This window comes from Crocodylus siamensis, chromosome 14, assembly GCF_052110815.1.
Source record: "Crocodylus siamensis isolate JL-2025a chromosome 14, ASM5211081v1, whole genome shotgun sequence".
Taxonomy (NCBI): Eukaryota; Metazoa; Chordata; order Crocodylia; family Crocodylidae; genus Crocodylus; species Crocodylus siamensis.
The window spans coordinates 21632335-21652495 of record NC_143408.1 but is presented as its reverse complement, the minus strand read 5'-3'; the positions used below and the strand labels follow the sequence as shown (position 1 = coordinate 21652495).

The following is a 20161-nucleotide window of genomic DNA, read 5'->3' as shown; positions in this document are numbered from 1 at the left end:
AAGCGAACTGCCTGGGTGCTTGGGCATGGAGACACTCTAAAATTAGAGAAGATAAAAAGTCAGGAAATTGTGGAAATTGTCAGGAAATTGTGGGACATCTGTCATCCTGCACCTGAAAGGTGAGGCTTCTCAACCTTACCCTGGATTGCTACAGGTTGTCAGCTTTGCTTTACTCTGTTGTACAGCAGCTACTTCCAAAGTCTTTGGACAGATCAGCTATACGGCCTACGTTTGGAGCTAAACAAGTTCAAATCTGGGCTGTCTTTGGCTAGCATCAGTTTTTGAAACATCCTGTTTAAATTGGTAATTTTCGAAATGTTCGGTATATGCATGGGCCACAGACATCGTACACCCCCCACCCCTCCGCCCGGCAAAGCAAGCAAATCCAGAAACGTGACACCATTTTTGTGGAAGCTGACATGGTGAAAGAGTGAGAAAATCTGAAAATGACATTGTCTCCCATTTCAGAAAGTTTGATGTGAAATCCTAAAAAAAGAGATGATTGTTCGGCTTCTTTTTTTCAAGATTGACTCAACATTCATCCCTAAGCAAAATTAAAAATAAGTTGAACAACTTATGATCAGTGCCATCACTCTTTTCTCAGACAAGACAATTGGCAGTCATCTTTCTATTTGGGAAATGCACTGTAACTCCAACAGCTTGTTGTTTTCATTTTTGTATAGAAAAGTTACTTAAAAGCCCAGTTAAGTATATTCACCCATCAAGGAGTACTGGACAGCTGAAAGGAGTTGGGATGCAAACGTTGTGATTCAGCCCACTCCCTTCTTGGATTGTGAGAAGAATAAAAGACAACTGGAGTCTTTTTCCCTGATTGGAATAGCCAGTGCATCGTTTGGCAAAGGATTTTCCCCGTACTTCTTCATAAAAGAAGTTGTCTGCCTGATGCTAAGGAAACCTATCCTGGATATATTGGCCACTAGTTGGCTAGGACCAGTGTCAAACTTCCCATACCTGAGCAAGCCCAGGGAGAAGCTAATCCTTGCCAGCTCCAAGATCAGATAACTGAAGCTAATTCTCTAGACCTGGCACAACCTGGATTCCAGCCAACACATGAACTTAAACCACCCAAGTGCCTCTGGTAGGTGGCTATCTCCTGGGCAAAGGACCGGCATCCAGTCTGCCTTCTGGACCTCTCTACAGCATTTGGCACTGCTGACTATGAGGTACAGCTATCTCACCTCAGATAGGTGGCAGAGATCCAGGATACTGGGCCAAAATGGTCTGAGACTGTCCCGAATTATGCACCTAATTAGTGATGGGGAAACTGCAGTTCTGCCCCTGGCCCCTTCATTTGGTGAATCTAACAAAGCAATTTTTTCTCCATCCGTTCTCCATATTTACATGCAAGCACTAAGTGAACCGATTAGGCAACATGGATTTAAGAGCTGCCATTTCACAAATGATACCCAGTTTAATCCTGTGTTTCCCCTCATATGCCTACGCCACTGCCACCAAGATGGCCCTGTACTTGAGAAGCACTGGGATAACGAACTGTTGGCTGACGCTGAACTGGAGCAAGACAGAGGTGATAGCAGTGAGTCATAGGTAGCAGTTTGAAGAGTTCCCAGACACACCTGCAATCTCCTTCTGGTTGAAGGTGCACACCCACCCATGCTTTGTCCAGAGTTTGAGACATTTCAGAATTGTGACTGACCCTAAGCTCTCCCATAATGGGATCTGCAAATGGGTGTTTTCTGTCATCTCCAGCTGGCTGGGGGATTCCTCCCCACTTTGGCAGACAATGGCCTGTTCTTGGTTATTTACACCTTCATTTCCTCGCAGGTGGACGACAGTACTAGGGACCTGCACCGCTTAGGAAGTGCCAAGTACTACAGAGCATTGTAATAATGCACCTCAGCAATACAGGGGACCACAAGTGCATCAAACTTAGCCTTTGATTTCTAGGCTGGCTTCCACAAAACATCCAATAAAGGTCAGAGTCTCAGCCCTTATCTTGAAGGTGTTCTTTCACCTGGGTTGAGAGTATCTGAAAGACCATGTAAATCTCTGGGATGGTTCTGGCTCAAGGAAACTCTCAGTGATGAAGGTGAAGTTCACAGTCTCAAATTGGCCACAAAGAAAAAGTTCTGTGGAATGAATTCCCTTATAACTATCACACCCTCAAGTCAGGATGCAAGATTTCTCTGACCCTGCTTCCTTTTTAAGAAGAGAGTGCAACATCAGTATTTATCCTCTTCCCTTTATACCTTCCGCCTCCAACAATGAAACAAAGAAGAAGAACCAGGACACTCCACTGCACATGCTTGTCCCCCTGAGGGGAGGGTGAGAAAAAAATGCATGACAGATGGGGAGTCACATTGCTCAGTGCATGACTGGAAGGCACTTGTACACAGCACGAAAACTTCCACAGAATGGCAATATGCATCCAGACCATACCTTCATTCAGCTCCTTAAATGAGGAAGTTTCTAAGTGCAGCTGGTCAGCACTTTGTGAGTGCAAAAATTGTCTGGTAAAAGTATTTGTCATTTTTAGCCTTCTGCATCTTGATAAAACTTGCTCTAAATTTTTTTTTTGCATTTTCATTTTCCCCTCGCACTTTCCTCTTTGCCACTCTCCCATTTTCAGAGTCTGGGAGAAGGCAGGAATAAACCAGGAAAACAAAAACTGAAAAAATATTGACCACTTTTATTTAAAAAAAAAAAAAAAGAATCAAACAAAAACTGGCCCTTTTTACAAACCTGGGAAATGAGATTTCAGATTTTTTTTTGCACAGATTTGTGTCAAGTTTGGATGCAGATGTGTACAAGCAAGGGAAGGGTGTGCATGCAAGCCCAGTTTGGAAGGGATGGTTTTCCTTATGGAGCCATGGAGCTCTGCTTTTCTCCCTGGGGAAATGAAAGGGCTGAATCATCTGAAGAGTCTCCTCACCTCTCTGGTCCCTGCTTTTCCCAGCTGTATAAAGGTTTTCTGCTTGTATTTCTCTCATAGCAGCACAACAAACATACTCAGGTAGGCTCTTCAGAGTTGGAGCTTGGCAGAGCTGCCCCAACGTCTGTATATAAATGGGTCAGTCTTCTGAAAGCAGTAGCCTGGGGCCAAAGCCTGTGTTGAGCCCCAGCCTTCCTTTCCCCTCTCTTGGAAAGGGCTGGGTGCCAGCCAAGGCTGCTGGGCTCCTTGACAGGAGAGACGCTGCTGCCATCTTAGGAGCCGCAATGGCACTGCAGCCGAGCAGCAGCTGACAAGCGGGGGATATCTCCCTGCAGGGATGGCCCCAGGTGAGCACCACTCCTAGTCTGACTCCTTGCAACTTCCTGGCACAGGCCGATGTGGGCTGGGCGGCAGTGAGCAGGAGGGTCAGCAGGCACGCAGGCAGCCTCCCCAAGGTGCAGCCTGGGAATGCCCCTCTGCACGCACTAGGCTCTGCCTTCAGCCCCACGAAAGCCCTGCTAGCAGGCATGCAGAAGCAGCATGCTTCTAGGCACTTGGCCACTCTCAAGACATGCTTTGATCCCATTGCTCAGCAGATGAGAGTCCCCAGTACGTGCCCCCTGCACATACAGTGTCCCCTGGTTTCAGGCTACAGCCCTCCTAAGCTGCATGCTCTAGTGGTGGTCTCCCAGTGCACCTCTGACCACCTCACCCCTGACCAGCAGCCTCTTCTGTCTGAGTCCACAGCCTCCCTGAACTTGCTGCTTGCAAAACATCCAACCTCTCATGAGCAAATTGGTGCCCGGCAGAGGGGTATGTTTTATGATGTCACCAATGTAAGCGTAAGTCAGCAGAGATCCCCACAGAGGTTGGGTCTGGGGCAACCCAGGCTGCGCACCCTGGCTTCCCAAGGGAAAAGGCAAGGAATTGCAGTGGCTTTCCTCTAGCATCAGTATGGGCAACATGGAAGAAAACATCCCCCCATTAGGTGGCATGAAACTTAGCCACACAGCCTGAAAGTAGATGAGCATAAAAGCAACAAGGCATGAAGGCATAGTGGTGGGCATAGGTGCAGGACAAAGCCTGGGGTCCATTTTCATGCCCCCTGGCATGGGTCTTCCTCCCACCCCCCACCCCCTTCCGCCTACTCTGCTACGCAGCCTTCTGCGAGCCCAGTGGTGTGGAGTCCCCTGTGCCCAGCCCCATACTCAGGAGACTCTGAGGCAAACGTTGCTGAGCCTCTGACTAACACCTCCAAAGAGCAAGTGATTTCATGCTCTTCTTACCATACCCCAGTGCTGGCTCCTTTAAAAGAAAGTGTGCCTATTCTGTTCTGCTTAATAACTGCACAGTAATTAGCTTCACAATTTTGCTACTATACTTATAATAGCCTCCATTAAAGTTATGGGGTTTTTAGGCAGTAATGGCTTACAGAGTAATTAATGAGCAAGAGGCTTTTATTGCTACCTTTATTTTTAGACTATGTTTTACAAGCCATCTCTGCCAAACAGCAAAATCCCAAGCAAGCGTCTTACAGTGACTTCCCCCACTCTGCCCTGCTCCTCACACCTCACCCCGATGTGCAAACCTGGACACAAACTGCCAGAAGCCATCTGGTCAGACACAAATCATCGGCATTACTTTTTTTCTTGTCCGCTGGGCCAAGCAGGACTATTTCCAGCTCAGTTTCTGACTTGTCCGGTGCTCTCAGACAAGACTCTTTGAATCACTGCGTGCCTCAGTTCCCCCAGGGATAAAACAAGCCTGGTAATCACCAAAGCCACTTGTTAGATACGACAGGAGATGGGCTGATGCCTGTATGAATGGAGTTTGGTAGCAGGGGTTGTAGCTTGTGTGTGGCCCCAAGCGTACGGTCACACAACTGTCCTGTGAATAGAAGCGGTTTGCTGGTGAGTGCCAGTTACCCAGATCTCTCTCAACCAGCGGCAGCAGAAGAAGGCATACAAATCCCTCCAGTGCCCAGTTAGGGGCTAACCAGCCCACAAGGGAACTTGCCTTCGGCATTGGTGCCTTAAAATATTGTGGCTCCGGCAAGTTGTGTTATCCAGATGCCAATCTCAGTGCCGCCAAGCCCTTGGCTTCAATGCTGTCTTATGGCAGTGAATGATTTAAATAATACCCATGGAAATGCAATTAAGAGTTTTTGGTGTAATGTCCTCTAAACATTACCCGTTCGGCACGGGACAGCCCAGCACAACCACATGGCAGCTGCGCAGAAGACGGAAGGTGAAACTCATGATAAACCAGATTGCAAATCAAATCAGTGTCCTTTCAAAAGTGAAGTGGCACAGCTGATGCCAATTACCCTTGATTTAGAAAAAAACATTCTTTCAGACTCTAATAATCCAACAAGTCGCTACTTAACACAAGGATAAATTATTTTCAATGTGATTTTTTTATAGCAGGACAGCGTCTTTTCGGCATGATAACATATTGATTAGGTGCACCACTGCCCTCTAGTGCATGGAGCCAGAACTACTTTTCTGTGTGTCATAGACCTTGCACTTCCCCGACACTGAACATTCAATTTGGGGCAAGAAAGGCTTTTCACACTAAATGCAACTTTATTATGCTTGACATATTTTGACAAAACAAACTTCTTTTGTGTTTTGGAAATGTGCGTCTCACTTCCATTTCCGAAAAAACTGAGAGCTATTGTTGCTTAATGTATGTTTTCCAGGCTGGGGAAGGAACCTGTCTTTCGCTCTCTCTTTTTTTTTCTTTTTTTACTCCACTTCTCCCTTTTCTGGTGGAAGACAAGCCTCACTGAAGCCCCAGCATTAAAAATGAAAACTAAACACATTTTCTTTTTGAACTTTCTCATTGAAAAATGAAAAAGCATTCTGTGGAAAAGAAATACCAGGAAGAAACATGGGAATTAATGCTGTGATTTTGACTGAAAAAGTAGTGGAGGGCAGGCATCCTTCAGCTTGAGAATTCAGAAACTCATGCCCTCTAATGCTCATCCCGATGATCTCTGTAAAGGTCCATGTGGCCCTGATCTGCAGCATCACCGTGGCTGTGGATTTATTGCTCTGTGTACATCATAGTTTCTACACATGCCTGTTGGTGATGTGGGGGGGGGCATCTTTGTTTTAATGGGAACTGGAGCCATCACCCCTCTCCATTCTCATGGCTTTAAGGAACATTGTCCGGAGCTGGTACTCATGCTGTTTATGGGAACCCAAAATGAATTAACAGAGCATCCTTCGCTTGGGCTTCTCCTGGTCCTCCGCAAAATCAGATTGCTTAAAAATACTAATGTTGAGCAAACGTCTGTGCTGTAGAGTGCGGGGTGTGTTCCCACATGTTGATGGAAAGTTGGAAACCTGACTGTGCAGAAATCACAGGCCAACAGCCCAAGGGTATCTGACCATGACTGCCTTCTGTAAGGAGCAAAGCATGTCCAGCAGCTCCCAGTGACTGGGTTCTTTGAACATTAATGAAGGAATACCTGCCAGAAAATGAATTTCTCTATTCCCATAACAACTTGCTTGACAGAGGGAAGGGAATGTAGCCGGTTGCCTTGCAGGAGCAGTCAAACCCCAGCTCTAGCTAGGCTTGGGATATTCATGCTCTTCTATGAGTTTGGACATCCCATTGCAGGCTGACCATTTCTTCACCATCCTTTGGCCCTGCTGGCCTGCAGTTCTACTCTTCTTAAGACAGGAATCCCACATCAGGATTAGGGCCTTGCTGTGCGTGGCCACTGGCAGATACCCAAGAAGAGGCTGCTGGCCCCTGCAGGATATAGAGTAAGTGGGGTTGGATGACAGCGAACAAACAAAGCAGAGCTGAGCAGGGCATGCTAGTAGATAACAATGACATGAAGAGTGTAGCAGGGAAATGGGCCTTCTTTACTTGCATAACTCACGCCAGGACTGACTAGTTGGTGTTGTGGTAGCAGGAGGGATTCAAGAGGCTACAGTGGTGGTTTCACAGGCCTGGGAGCTTTTCCTGTGGAAGGAAACTAGGCAAGGCAGGGCTGAAGCACTGAGGAAGGTAGGACAAGTCAGTGTTTAGGGCAAGCATTGTTGGCTTCTCAGACGGACCTTTGTTTCCAGGGGAGAACGTGCCATAAGCTCTTGTTCCCATCCATGTTAGAAGTATACCCCTGTGTAGATGAGGGAGTGTGGCATACAGGGGAGGAGAAACTGTTGGGCACAGCCAAAGGGCACCAAACATGGGACTGACTTCGGAGGCAGAGAGCTGATGATGATGGCTCCAGTTCTCATTAAAACAAAGATGCCCCCCCACAACACCAACAGGCATGTGTAGAAACTATGATGCACACAGAGCAACAAATCCACCAGAACTGGGCACATGTGAAAGGAGCCAAGGGTGCCAAGAAGCCTGAGGAGGTTTGGAGAAGTCATGTTTCCATGGCAGAGGGCACTGTCCCCATTAACTCTCTGCTAGGACGGCAGCTCATACTCAACAGCTATCTGTGCAGGGAAAGGGGTGGGCTGTATTGATGGCTCACAGCTGGAGAATAGGAGTCAGATGGTTGGCTGGGGAGCTGTTAAGTGCTCAACAGAATATTAAAGGGAATCAATGCTGAGTGAAGTGGTGCAGGAATGAGCGAAGCGTGCTCTTTCTCCCATGGGGAGACCAGTGCAGGCCGCTGCCCACTGAGAGCCCTGAGGTTCCCAGGATGTCAGCAAGTTGGCTGTGGAGCACCAAGCGCAGGGAGAGGCATCGCTAAGGCCAGGGTACTGCACACTGAGTGTCTGCCCTGGGTGCGTGCATCGTGCTCCCTGTGCCATCCCTCATGAGCACTAGCAGACTGAAGTGAACTGGCTTCTAGCTACTCCTTAGCAAGTCTGTTTTCCCACCTGCTTTCCCTAGAAGCCAGCAGTCACTGTAAGGTTCATGCACTAAGCATGGGCTCCCTCCCTTCAGAGCTGCATGGGGCTAGAGCTGAGATTTCCTTCTGGAGGGGTCCTGTGGATGTGTTCTGCAGAGGAGATGCTGTGGCTTTGTGCAGATGCTGCCCAGTGGCTGGTGAGGAGAGAGGCTGTGATATGAGAGCCCTGTGTCCTGTGTCTCCCCATGTCCACACATTGATGGGGAACCACAAGCCAATGGGGACAATGCCAGCAGTGATTTAACCTGCTTGCTGCTCGGGGGACTCGGTCAGCATCACACAGCCAGACTCTGGTTGTTTGAGAAGCGGGATTTTGCTCTGGAGCAGTGTCCAGACTGCTGGGAGGCAGTGGGCAACCCTGGCTCTTGCACAGGAAACTGGGAAAGGCTTCAGAAGTAAAGGACAAAGCAGACTGCGGGCTTACCCTGCAGGTGGCTGATGCCTTCCAGAGCTCTGACATCAGATACCTCTCTGCCTCCAGCCAGGGTGTGCTCACGGTGCTCCGTGTTGCCTGCAGTGCAGTGCCATGAGCAGACGGCTGACACCTTCCCTCATGGGAGCAAGCGCGCTGAGCAGTGCTCCAGGTTTGCAAACCGCCCACCTTGCAGGTGCCTGATGAGGGATGCCCACTGCTGGCCAGGGTAACGCTCAGATAAGATACCGCCTGCTTCCATCTCACCTGCTTTTGCACTGAATCAGACTAAGGCAGTGTGGCAGCTCCATGAACTGCACTCCTGACACCTCAGAGAGGGGCTAACCATGCAGGAGGAGCAAGCTCTGTAGGAGAGCAGGAGACCAGAGTCCTGAGCCGGAAGTGGGAGCAGTCCCAGTCAGGGCGGGATGGGAGGGTCTGGGTAACTTGTGCCATGGTAGTGAGAGTGACACATGCAGACCAAGCAATCAGTGGCATTGCATCTGTTTTCCCAATAGTGACTAGGCCTTCCAGTGAGGGGTTGGCCTTGGAGTCCTGGCTGAGCCCTCAGCCTGCAAGAGAAACAGGCTACTGGTCAGAGAACAGGACTGGGAGCCAGCTCTTAAGCTGTCAACCAGTCTCCTTCACTGGTTCCTACATCAGACAAATGACATGATCCTTCTAGTTGCTGCTTCCCTCCCATTGAATGGGCCCACGCATCCAAGGAGGGTTGTGAGGCTTCATTAACGACTGCAAAGGCTGTGAGACAGAAAGGGCTAGTGGGTGTCATGAGCTAGTGACTCACTGCCCGGGCACTCCTGGGATTCTCCTTCCTTCTCTGCAAGGCTGGGCGCAGTAGGGGGGAGACTGGCCTTTCTACCCCCGGCCAGGGCCTGCTGTGCAGGAGATTGCTGTCCAGGGCTTCTGTGGGTAGCAACGCAGCATTAAGATGCAGAGCGGTGAAAGCTGGATATGGCTGTTGGCAGCTCACAGAGGCTGGTGGGCTGCCTGGGGCATACTTACTGCAGGGAGTGTGGGGATAGCACAGACGGTGGTGGGGCACCCCATGAGCTGGACATGCACATAAACATGCACCAGAGCTTATGCCTGGGAGTGGAGAGGCTCAGATGCAGATGTGCTACATCACTGTCTGGCTGATAGAACCAGGGACTTTCTGGGGTGCTCTGGGTCATGGGAGAGCCCCAGACACCCAGGGTTGCTCTCTTCCAGAGGATGGATGCAGCTGGCTGCCCCGATGGCGCCTCCTCCTGAGGAAGGCACGTTAGCATGAAGGCAGCTCTCCGTGGAGCAGTTCTTCCCGGTGCTTCTCCCTGCCTAGGCTCCTTTGCTTTACCTTGCAGGCTTCCTTCCAAATGGGCCCCTGAAGCTCCAGCCTGCGGCTCCTGTGAGCATCCCCCGGAGCAACCTCCAGCCCGTGGAGCTGTGGCACCGCCAAACCTGCTTCTGCAATGGGTGGGTTGTAAGCGCTGGTAAGACCTGCGAGCCGTGTTGCCCTTGCTGCTCTCTCTCTCTGTCCTTGTTCCTTCCTGCCCATTTATTTCTGTTCTCCATGTGCTCTGCTGTTCTGTCTCTGGGGTTCTCGCTGTCAGGTAATGAGGAGCTGTGGGTCCAGTCAGTCTTGGAGATGCCGAAGAGACGAGACATCCTGGCTATCGTGCTGATAGTTCTGCCCTGGACACTGCTAATCACCGTCTGGCACCAGAGCACCATTGCTCCACTGCTTGCAGTGCACAAGGGTGAGAGAAACCACCTGGCCTATGCCAGCTCGGTGCACCCCTGCCCATGTCTCATTCCATCTCTCCCATGACAACCATGCTCATCTCAACTTACGGTCCCTGTTCTTGCAGCAGTCTCTGTTTCTGGGAGGGTCTTGCTAAGGCTTCACGTCTCATGTCTTGGGAGCTACGTAGCTCCCCAGTCTAGTGGACAGAATCCATAGCATAGAGCATTGAAGGGAAATGCAACCAGTGACTTTGTGATCCTCACTCGTCCTGAAGAAAAGCAAAAAAACAACCCTTTTCCTGGTCCTGGCAGGGCTGTGTGTAGAAGTTAAATGATAGACGCACTGACACATACAACAGAAGCACCCCTCATGGGCAGACCAGATAGCCCCCTCCGAGACAGACTGGGCAAAGAGAATTCTTCCAGCAAGCCCTGAAGGTTGGTGAACTCCATCCCTGTTGGACTTGAAGGAGCAGAGCAGAAAGCGTGTACCAGATAAGTTAGTGTCAGGAGAAAAGCAGCCTCTGCATTACCCAGCACCCAAGGCATAAGCAGAGCTGTGGCCTGCAGCAACCAAGATGAGATCCAAGTAAGTGGTTCTGGGACACTCTGTGGATGGAGGTGGACTTTGGCTTGGTTTTCAGAGTGGCAGCCATACCAAGGAACACAAGTGCTGCCATGTGCTGGAAGAGGCCAGTTGGCCCATGCCCTTTGCCAACCTGTTCCATGGGGAAGGGACCTCCTGGTGTCCATTGTGGAGAGGAGCTGAAGGGGAAGACTTAGCTCAGGTTCCCTTGCTTCAAAATCTTTCTTCTTTGCCGTGTGATGTCCAGTGTTGTCCCTGTGCCCTCTCTTCCATCTCTTCGGTGTGGCTTTGCATTACTCCTCACCTGGAGTCTGATGCTTTAAAAGGAAAATGGTTCCCATGACAAAAGGTGGAAAGGTCCAGGCGGGTGAAAGCTTGCTCACAAACATGGAAGAGTCCAGTACAGTTAAGTTGGGGTGGGTGGGGAAAATGCTTGGCTCCAAACCCAGACTTGAAAGGCTAATGTGATGAGCCATGGTGATGCTGTTAAAGGGAAACAGCATCCATCTGCCCCATCACTCCAGCCTCAGCCTAATGCTTTGAAAAGTAGGGGCCATTTTTGTGAATGACCAGCGACCTACAGCTTGGAAGAAGAGCTCCTGGAAGTCCTGGCTCAGAGCTGGCACCAGGTTCTGACCCTGGCTGGCAGGTTTCGCCATCGGAAAATGAGGTTGAAAACAATGACCTGCTTGCAAGAGTGCAGGGCTAAGTCCTTTAGCACTTGACAGGCATTTCTGAACTGCTTGGCTGGAAGGTGAAGAAGACAGAGTATTGACCAGTGTGGTATAGAAGTCCTTGGGGGGTTTAAAGCTATATGATCTGACCCACCAGCAGTTGCTGACAGTCCTGTGTGTCCTGGCCAAGCTCCATTTGAATGCACCAGGTGCAGAGTGCAGTCAGTCCAGTTCATTTCCCAGGTTATCTGTGGGGTGAATTGTTTCCAGGGTTACACCTTTGCAAACACCCGACAAAGGGCTGATCCTGATCTGTGCTGAGGAAGATCAGCACTGTGGAGCACTGGGCCTTACACTAGTTGTGCTGCTCACCTCAACATCCAGATTAATGGCTGATGAAGAATCACATAAAGTATGAACATGGGGAATGCTCTCCTGGGTCAGACCTCCAGTCCTTGGCTCCTGCAGTCTCCCTCTGTTGCATCCAGTATCAGCCACTACTGGAAAATGTAACTATCAGATAATCATAAGATGCTTACAGGGTAACAGTTGTCTAACATCCTGGAGGAAAGTTTGTCTCTCAGCAATTTTTATCAGGCTGTAGTTGTAGCTTGTTACTGACTACAGTAGCAGGAGTTGAGGGGCCTGGCAGCTACAGCCGCATGGAGGTTCACCTTGTGTTGGCCAGTGTAGCATGACACCTGGTCCATGGTTCTGTGTCTCAGTCATTTGTGCTCGCTGCATGGTTTGCAATGGACATCGTGCTGTCACTTGTACCTGCACAGTCCCACAGACGTCCTGCCCAGATCTAGCCAACACTGTTCTCAACTGGATGGACACTCACATAGTGAGCATGGGGTCACCCGGCTCATAGATTATATCTCTTCTCAGTGCCTGGATTTAAAGAGTGACCCAAAAGCATACGATCCACGAGCATGCTGGCCAGATCCCTCAGGGGGTAACTCTAACCTGCCTATCCAGGGTTCCCTGCAGCTTCGCTAGCTCCAGTGCCCCCAGTCCTGCCCTGAGCTATTGCTGTGCACTTGTGACCAGCTGCTGAGCCCCTTGCGGTGGGAGAAGCAGTTCTGTAGGGCACCAAGTACAAAGTGTAGTTGGATCCTTTGGGGTGGCAGGTCCTGTATCAATGTCAGCATTTATTACTCTAGGCTAAGCTGTCATGGTCAGCCGTGCGTTCCCTGGGTCCACGTGGCTCCTTGTTCTGAGCAGTTAGCTGGTGTCTCGGGCTGGAGCTGTCAGTGCTTTGCTGATGTAGCTATTTTAGCAGCTGGAATCTCTTTCTCATGAGACTCATCCCTGCTTCCTGCAACAAAAGTCTCTTTCTCAGCTTGTTTCCTTTGCTGTCAGATCAAGAGGGTGACCTTCCCTGGTGCCCAGCTGCCTGTTGGCTGAGCTGAGGGGGTGCTGGAGAGGGTGCTGTTGCAGGGTAACCGGGCGCTTTCTTTCTTTCAGATGATGGCGACTCCCGGCGTGATCTTGCCCCAGGCTCGGACGCTAAGGAATACTGCCTGTCCGACCGGGACATTGTGGAGGTGGTGAGGACAGAGTATGTTTACACCCGCCCTCCCCCCTGGTCAGACACCCTCCCCACCATCCACGTCATCACCCCCACCTACAGCCGGCCGGTGCAGAAAGCAGAGCTGACGCGCCTGGCCAACACCCTCCTGCACGTGCCCAACTTGCACTGGATCCTAGTGGAGGACTCTCAGCGCCGGACCCCCCTCATCACCCGGCTGCTACGGGACACAGGGCTGAACTACACCCACCTCAACGTGGAGACACCCCGCAACTACAAGCTGCGGGGTGACATGAGGGATCCCCGCATCCCTCGTGGGACCATGCAGAGGAACCTGGCCCTGCGGTGGTTGCGAGAGACCTTTAACAAAAACAACAGCCAGCCAGGGATTGTGTACTTTGCTGACGATGACAACACCTACAGCCTGGAGCTCTTTGAGGAGGTAAGGCACAGGCGGGCCCTGCCTGGCTTCTGGGAGCTTGCAGGCCTTTGTGCAGGTCCCCACAGCCATGCCCAGTGGTGTCTGTAACACCATTTATGGTTCTGGTGCCAAGCTACAAGGCAGGAGACAACTGCAATGCCACTCCAGCTGGCAGGTAACACCGTGAGGCTCCCTCATGATCCCTGGGCCTGTCTTCTATACTCAGCTTAAGTGGAAAGAAAATGCAGCTAGTTCTCACTGCAGTGCAGGGGGGGTGAGTGGTACGGTGCAACTGAGCCCCTACATGGTACAAAGTACCTGGGCTTGGGCTCCATTAGGGTTTTACAGCTAGACCGCATCCTGTTATAAGAAGGCATCTAGCAAGGAAGCCAGGCCCAGTGCTGCAGGGAGGGATAGTGGATGGCTCCGCTTGCCTCATGAGCAGAGGGTTTCCTCCTTGAGTTTCAGTCAGATGCAGCACAGAATATAAAAGCTGTGGAGAAGTCATGGGGTGATCTCGTGGCTGCGCTCTCAGGAAGCCCCTGCCTGGGCTTGCTGTGCCTGTGCTTTAGAAAGCCATGGAAACACAAGCGTCTTTCTTAATTCCTGTTGCTTTGGAAATGCATCCACTCTGCCACTGTGACGGGTCTCCCTGGGTTACGGCATGGGTGTGCAGAACGGGGCAGGGTAGCTGGATGTCGCTGGGTTGGGGTGGGGGACTAGCATGGAGATTACTGCTGACAAGCTACAAGCACCCGCCCCTGCAAGCCAGGGAGACTCGTCCCCTGAGTAAGGCTGACAGGAGGAGACCGTGGGGAAAGCACAGGATGGGGAGACAAGAGACCTGCTTAGGCAGAAGATTTCAGAGGTAGCTGATGACCACTTGTCTTGAATCTTCCCCCGCATCAGCAGTCCTTCCTACCTGGCTGTGCAGGACTGCTTCATGTTGCTGGGTTGGCCAGGCAGGAGGACGTATTGCTTGCTTTGCTGCAGGTTCCTGGGGTCAGGGGTGGGGGAGGAATCCCCTTACCTGTCCCACATCACACTCCCTCTTGGCTTTTTGTTAGTCCATGTAGCATCTTACCTTAGGTGTTGCTGGATATCTCCCCTCCCTTGAAGCTTGGTTGCTTCTGCCTCTGCCTCTAGTATTCTGTTTGTCTCTGTCAGGATCCTGGCGCGACACAGACAGTGCCCTTCCAGCCTTCACTCTGAGCATGGCATGGGCACTGTGCTTCAGGACATCTTGCTCAGAGGCAGGCTGTGCAAGTGGCTCCTCAGGCACATGGCTGAGCAGCCTGCATTTGTCGGTGCTCCTTTGCTGGCTCTGAGGACGAGAGCTCTCTGCCGTCGCCCTCACAATGGGCCGTGAGGCACTTGCCTCCAAGGCCACCTTTCTTGGAGCATCTGGAGGAAAATGGGCTCCCAGGGTGTTTTGGCCCAGCTGGGAGATGCAACTGAAACCTCAGCCCAGGTGTGCTGTCTCCAGAGTGAAGGCACGGTGAATGCATACGAGTCCTTTCAGCGCTTTGTGTCCCGGCAGTCCTGTCTCTTGTGTGTGCGCAGGCTGGGTCCTGTCTCAGCTCTGTTGCTGACTCCGAGTGTAGCCATGGGTGAGGCTCTTTATTCCCATGTATCTCAGTTTCCCCACCTGCGAAATGGGGATGATGCCTGTGGGGCCTCATGAGACTGTCACCTGCTGGCATTGGCCAAGGATTCTGAAATCCTCTGGTCCAATCTTGGTGCTGCACAAGGGTGAAATACTAGCTGCTAAGTAGCAGTGGTCAGTGTAAAGCCTCCCAGAGGTGGCTCCACCATGAGCTTTCCAGCCTCTGTCCTTCTCTGTGTGTAAGCAGTGGCCATCAGCCTCCCTGCTGACCCTGCCTTCAAACCCTGGTTCCCCAGGGCTGCAGGAGCCCCTCAGGCATTGCAGCTGCTTCTGAGGCTAATGAAGTCCAGCCTTGTACCCGGTTTCTGTCTTAGGTAAAGAGATCTGTCTCAGGCTTCGCATGAATGCTATCCCCATTGCACAGTACATGGCAGAGATGAGCCATTCCCTGCTGCTTTCCACTGGCCTGTAATGAGTCCCTTTCTGCTTGGTGCTGTTCCTCCTATCGGAGGGGATGCAGTTAAGCCTGGGATTGCAGGGAAGTGTGTGGCAGAGAACAGTCCCTGTGCAGCAAACACCTTGGCACATTTCCCACTCGAATGCTGATCTTCACTTTTTCTGACATTTCTCACCTGTCACCCTTTCCACGTGGAAGGGAAAAGGTCAGAGCAGGCTCCGTGACCCTTTCGTGTCTCTCACTTCGGGTGTTCAGACCACCTCGGCCATGACCGCAGTATGATGGCCTGGGCAGGGAAATGGCAATACTGCACAGTTCAGAGAGGAGAATGGGCAATTGAGAGCTGAAGCAAGGAAGGAGCGCTGAACCAGGTCTGTGTGGAGGGTTTTTATCTCTCCCATCAAATTTTAACAGAGACGGTCTCCCTGTCCGACTGAGAGGACTCATCCCTGAAGGAAGGACACTGTTCATTAGCTCAGGAGCAGGCCTTCCCTCTCTCCATTGTGTCTGGGGTTCAGCATCTCCATCCTCCCCAGCGCTGCTGCTTTGAAGCTGCCCCAGGAAGCCCAGTCCTGATGCACCGCGAGTGGGTAGGAATAATGTGGTGGGGAACGGGGCACGTCAAGGCAAGAGGAAGCAAGCACCTTCCTTTATCCTTATCAGTGAAGCATGTGTCCAGGCTCGTTGTTAAAAGCCCAGGCAATGGGGACTCTGCTGTGTTCCTCGGACACTGGAAACACTAGAAGTAACTTTAAGAAATGTCTCTTCATAGTTGATATGAAAACCAGAACTTCATTTGGGATGCTGTGTCTAGGGTTTAGAGGAACCTGCTTGGAGCCCAGATTCCTGGGCTCTGTTCTTACCTGTGCCATAGACAGGGTGGTGGAAGGCAGAACACGTCTGTCTGAGGACCTGCATACCAGCAGAGCTCTCCTGATAAGTTGCAAGGGGTCGCTCTTGCCATTTTGCACCTTGAGAAACTGAGGCACGGAGCAGTGCCATGACTTGCCCTCATTGACTCAAGGCATCTGTGACTGAACCAGGAGTTAAATCCAGTGCTAACCCAGAGGGCTGTTCTTCCTCCCTCCACATCTGCTTCAGTTCTGCCTCTTTGCCACATTGCATGCTTAGAACGGGCTTCAGTAACCTGACCCGAGTGGTGTCAGCGCTTTGCTCCCCCTTCTGTCTCTTTGACAAGCCCTTCCCCACCCTTGCCATCCAGAAGCCACCAAACAGCTGTGCACATGGGTGCAGTGTTCCCCACATTGTTTATCAGGGAGGATTTATTGCCCAGTTCCTGCAAGCCCTTGCAGCAGAAGACAGGACACAGTGATGCCCTGCCTCTCCATGCCCCTATCGGCCAGCAAAGCCCTGTGGCACACCAGTCCCTGCAGCCAGCAGCAGACAGGGGGTATAGGACAGGATGGGACAGCAGGTATCGCATCTAGCCATCTATAGGCACAAGACAAATCCAAAGCAAAGGTTTCCATTTCAGTACAGCAGCCTGACTTGTGCCCTCTTGACAGCTAAGGTGCCCAGTGGATCCCTGGAGGGCACACTGCATTACGGCTCCTCTGTTACCCCACACGGCTTTTTCCTCCCCTCCCCTTGAACTCAGCTGCATGAAGGCAGTAGGGAGGCAATGGCATGCGCTTCAGGCAGCGTGTACCGTTGTCCCCTGTGGCTGGGGGGCTGACGTTAGCCTGTGTGTAATGCAAAAGGACAGGTGCCTTCACATCTCCAGGTCTCCCTCGCTGTAATTAGTGGTGATGACAGTCCCTCTGGGAGAGCCTTGATCTGGGTTGTAAACAGGTGCAGTGCAGCGCGCGCGTGCTCCTGCCAGCGGAGCCAGCAGGGCACAGGGGACGGAGCTGCCACGTGGAGTCCTGTTTGCTGGGAGCTCAGAGGGTAGCTGTCTGCCCCCTCCAGAGAGCCACGCTGTGGTCCCTTGCTCCAAACAGATCCAGTGCTGTCCCATTTTTCCATGGATGGTGACTCACAAAATGGGGACAACTGCCAGTGTCATTTGAGGATGATTATCTTGTGGGATTTTTTAGCTTTCTGAAATGTTTTCCGTCTTCCCAGCTGTGCTTTTGACTCATCATGTGCGGCCTGCCTCTCTGATCTGTGCCTCAGTTTCCCTGTTGCTGGTGGTGGGGGAGTCCCACCTTTGTGTCTGGAGCTGTGCAGAGCAAGTCCTCCTTGGTACTCACCATCCCCTTTTCTCTCCTTGCCTCCAGATGCGCACGACCAGGAAGGTGTCAGTGTGGCCGGTGGCCTTTGTGGGTGGCTTGCGCTATGAGTCGCCCAAGGTGAATGCAGCAGGGAAGGTGTATGGCTGGAAGACCGTGTTTGACCCCCATCGCCCCTTCGCCATCGACATGGCAGGCTTTGCTGTGAACCTCAGGCTGATCCTTCAGCGATCTCAGGCTTACTTCAAACTGCGAGGGGTGAAGGGGGGCTACCAAGAGAGCAGCCTTCTCCGGGAGCTAGTGACCTTGAATGACCTTGAGCCGAAAGCTGCCAATTGCACTAAGGTACGGTCCCTTCCTTCTGATGCAGGGAGAGTATGGGCCCACTCTCCAGCACCCATTTTGTGAGATATATATTTGATATTTGTGATATATTGTGAGAGCCAACATCCTAGAGAATCCACGGGTTGGAGGGGTGCAGGAAAGGTCTTCTCTTGCCTTTCTTAGCCAATTATCCAGCTATGGGCAAGCATGAGTTTCCTGTTGTCCTGTGGGAGGTGCTGCTGCAGACATTTGGTCAACTCAGCAGGGACAATGGAAAGGTCAAAAGGGGATTGAGTGCTGCTAATGATTCTTCCCCGCCATGGCCAGAAAGTCTTTGCAATGGGAGCTTTTTCAGGGCTTCAGTCTCCTTTCAGTGGAGAGCTGCAAACCAATCTGCTGCGGAAGGGGAAGGGCCAATAGAGGCTGGGATTGGCATTTGGAAAGGAGAACTTTGCAATGTAAGGAAGTAGCCCCAGACCTGAGAGCCCAGAGCTTTGACTGCATGGGGGATTATGAAATATTTGAATAAAATCACTGGCCTTTGAATTCCCTCTGAGTGGACTGTGTGCCTCCAGAAATGCAAGGACATCTGAGCCTAGCTGGCTCTTGTGCAAGGGGCCCTGCGTAAGCACAGCAGCAGAGGTTGGGAGGAGGCACTTCAATACCTCCTGTGGACAGTTTCTCACTTGCCTATGATTAGGGGTGTCCAGTCCTGGGAGGAATGAGGCAACCGATCTCCAGAGGAGGTTGAATCTAAGGTCTTGGGCACTGTTTGGGATCTAGCCCCAGAGGCCCAGCCAGCAGGAATTGAAAGTGATTGCTTGAGGTTTGAAACTCTTCCTCCTATGCTGGGGAAGGTGTTGCTGGTGATAGCACCATCACATCTGAAGCAGAGGAGGGAAGGGGATGGATTATGCCGTCACAAAAGACTGAAAACTGGTGCTTCTGCCAGGTTTTCTTCTTCAAGCCCGTTGCGAAATGTTGTGCTATTCTTCGGGTTTTTGGCTGTCACCGTGTTGGTCTAAGGACATAGGCAGGCAAGGTTCTTTGAGTAGATGTGATCTTTTATTAGACCAACTCAGCAATTGGAAAAATGTTCTTTTTTCCAGCTACTCAGTTGGTCTCATAAAAAAAAAAAATCATATCTACCCAAAGAACCGTGCTGTTCCTTTGGCTTTAATGTTGCTCACGTATGAAGTCCAGTGAGAGAGACAGGATCCAGGCCAGGACTGGGCATGGGGGAACATAGGACAGGGAGGCAGCCTAGGGCCTAGGCCTTTGTGTCTCAATGGCTGGGAGTGAAGCAGAGACTTGATCAGAAGCATAGCACCTGCCTGCATCCCTCCCCCTCCCTGCTGCCGGCTGCCGCTCTCACCGAACAGGATCATCTAGAGGACAGCTATTAAATATTTCCACTGTGCTGCGGGATGCGAGTGATGAGATGGCAGGGGGCTGTGAATGGGGGAGCCGGCCTGTTGTGTACAACACACTCCAGCGTGAACCTCCCCTGGGTAAATGCACAGAGGGAAGTGGGAGGAGGAATCCAGCACTCCTCTGGCGAGCTACAGTGAGCTTGCAGCCGGTCCAGCAGCAGCCCTCCAGCCTCTTGCTGTAGCTGCAGCCCCGCTCGTAGGAGGTGGCTGTCAGAATAAGGCCTTGTACTGGGAGGTTTGGGTGGGTGGACGTGGAGGATGCTCCTGCAAAGCACATGGTCAGGGCTTTGTGTCCAGGCACTTGGAGACTTTTTAGTTGCTGGCATCCACCTGGATGTGCAAGCTTTGCTCTTAGGCAGGTGCTGTTGGCCCAGAGCTGAAGAGCCAGCAGCAGTGTCCAGCCAGGGTGAGAAGTAGGCTTAGCTCTCCTGTGAGATCGCAGCAGTGGAGATCTCACAGGAGACCCTACTGTGAACGGGACACCGCCTCCGAGTACAGCCGTATGCCACGGGCTTTGATTGCCTCCACAGCCTCTGCCCAGCAGTGGCTCCTTCTCTCCTGTGCCCAGCATGGACCAGAGTCCAGATCCAGATCCAGCAACAGCAAGGCTAGCACCAGCTTGTTGTCTGGCAGGCCTCCGCAGCAGTGCTGGGGGTGGTTGTGCTGGGCTGGCACCTAGTCTTTTGACCTCATTACTGGCATTTGTTCTCCCAAGGGGGGCTGTGCTGACTGTGAGGGTTCAGTCTTTGCTCTGCAACTGCCAGCCTGTCTGTAAAAGAGGCATTCATGCATTAAGGATTGTGATGTGCTCGTTGACGAGGGTTAACGGGGCCCAGGTCAGGACTTCAGTTGCGTACAGATGCCCTTAGCCAGAGATGTCCTTGGCACAGATGCCCCAGAGATTTACTTTATCAGTACTACAAGTGGGCACACTTGCAGCAAGCGTAGCTCCAGAGGGAGGGCAGGGGAAAGGAGCCCCC

At 51.7% G+C, this 20161-nt stretch overlaps 1 protein-coding gene across 4 annotated transcripts in view; it reads left to right on the top strand.

Moving 5' to 3' along the window:
• Positions 1 to 20161, top strand: part of B3GAT1 (beta-1,3-glucuronyltransferase 1) — a 72778-nt gene that overhangs the window by 43796 nt on the left and 8821 nt on the right. For 2 of the 4 annotated variants that reach the window (XM_090026821.1, XM_090026823.1), the window contains exons 2-5: positions 9573 to 9701; positions 9822 to 9968; positions 12685 to 13190; positions 17473 to 17769. In XM_090026821.1, the coding sequence (XP_089882947.1) occupies positions 9573 to 9701; positions 9822 to 9968; positions 12685 to 13190; positions 17473 to 17769 (1079 nt within the window). The remainder of the gene's footprint in view (positions 1 to 9572; positions 9702 to 9821; positions 9969 to 12684; positions 13191 to 17472; positions 17770 to 20161) is intronic. The other 2 variants (XM_090026822.1, XM_090026824.1) reach the window with 2 other exon arrangements.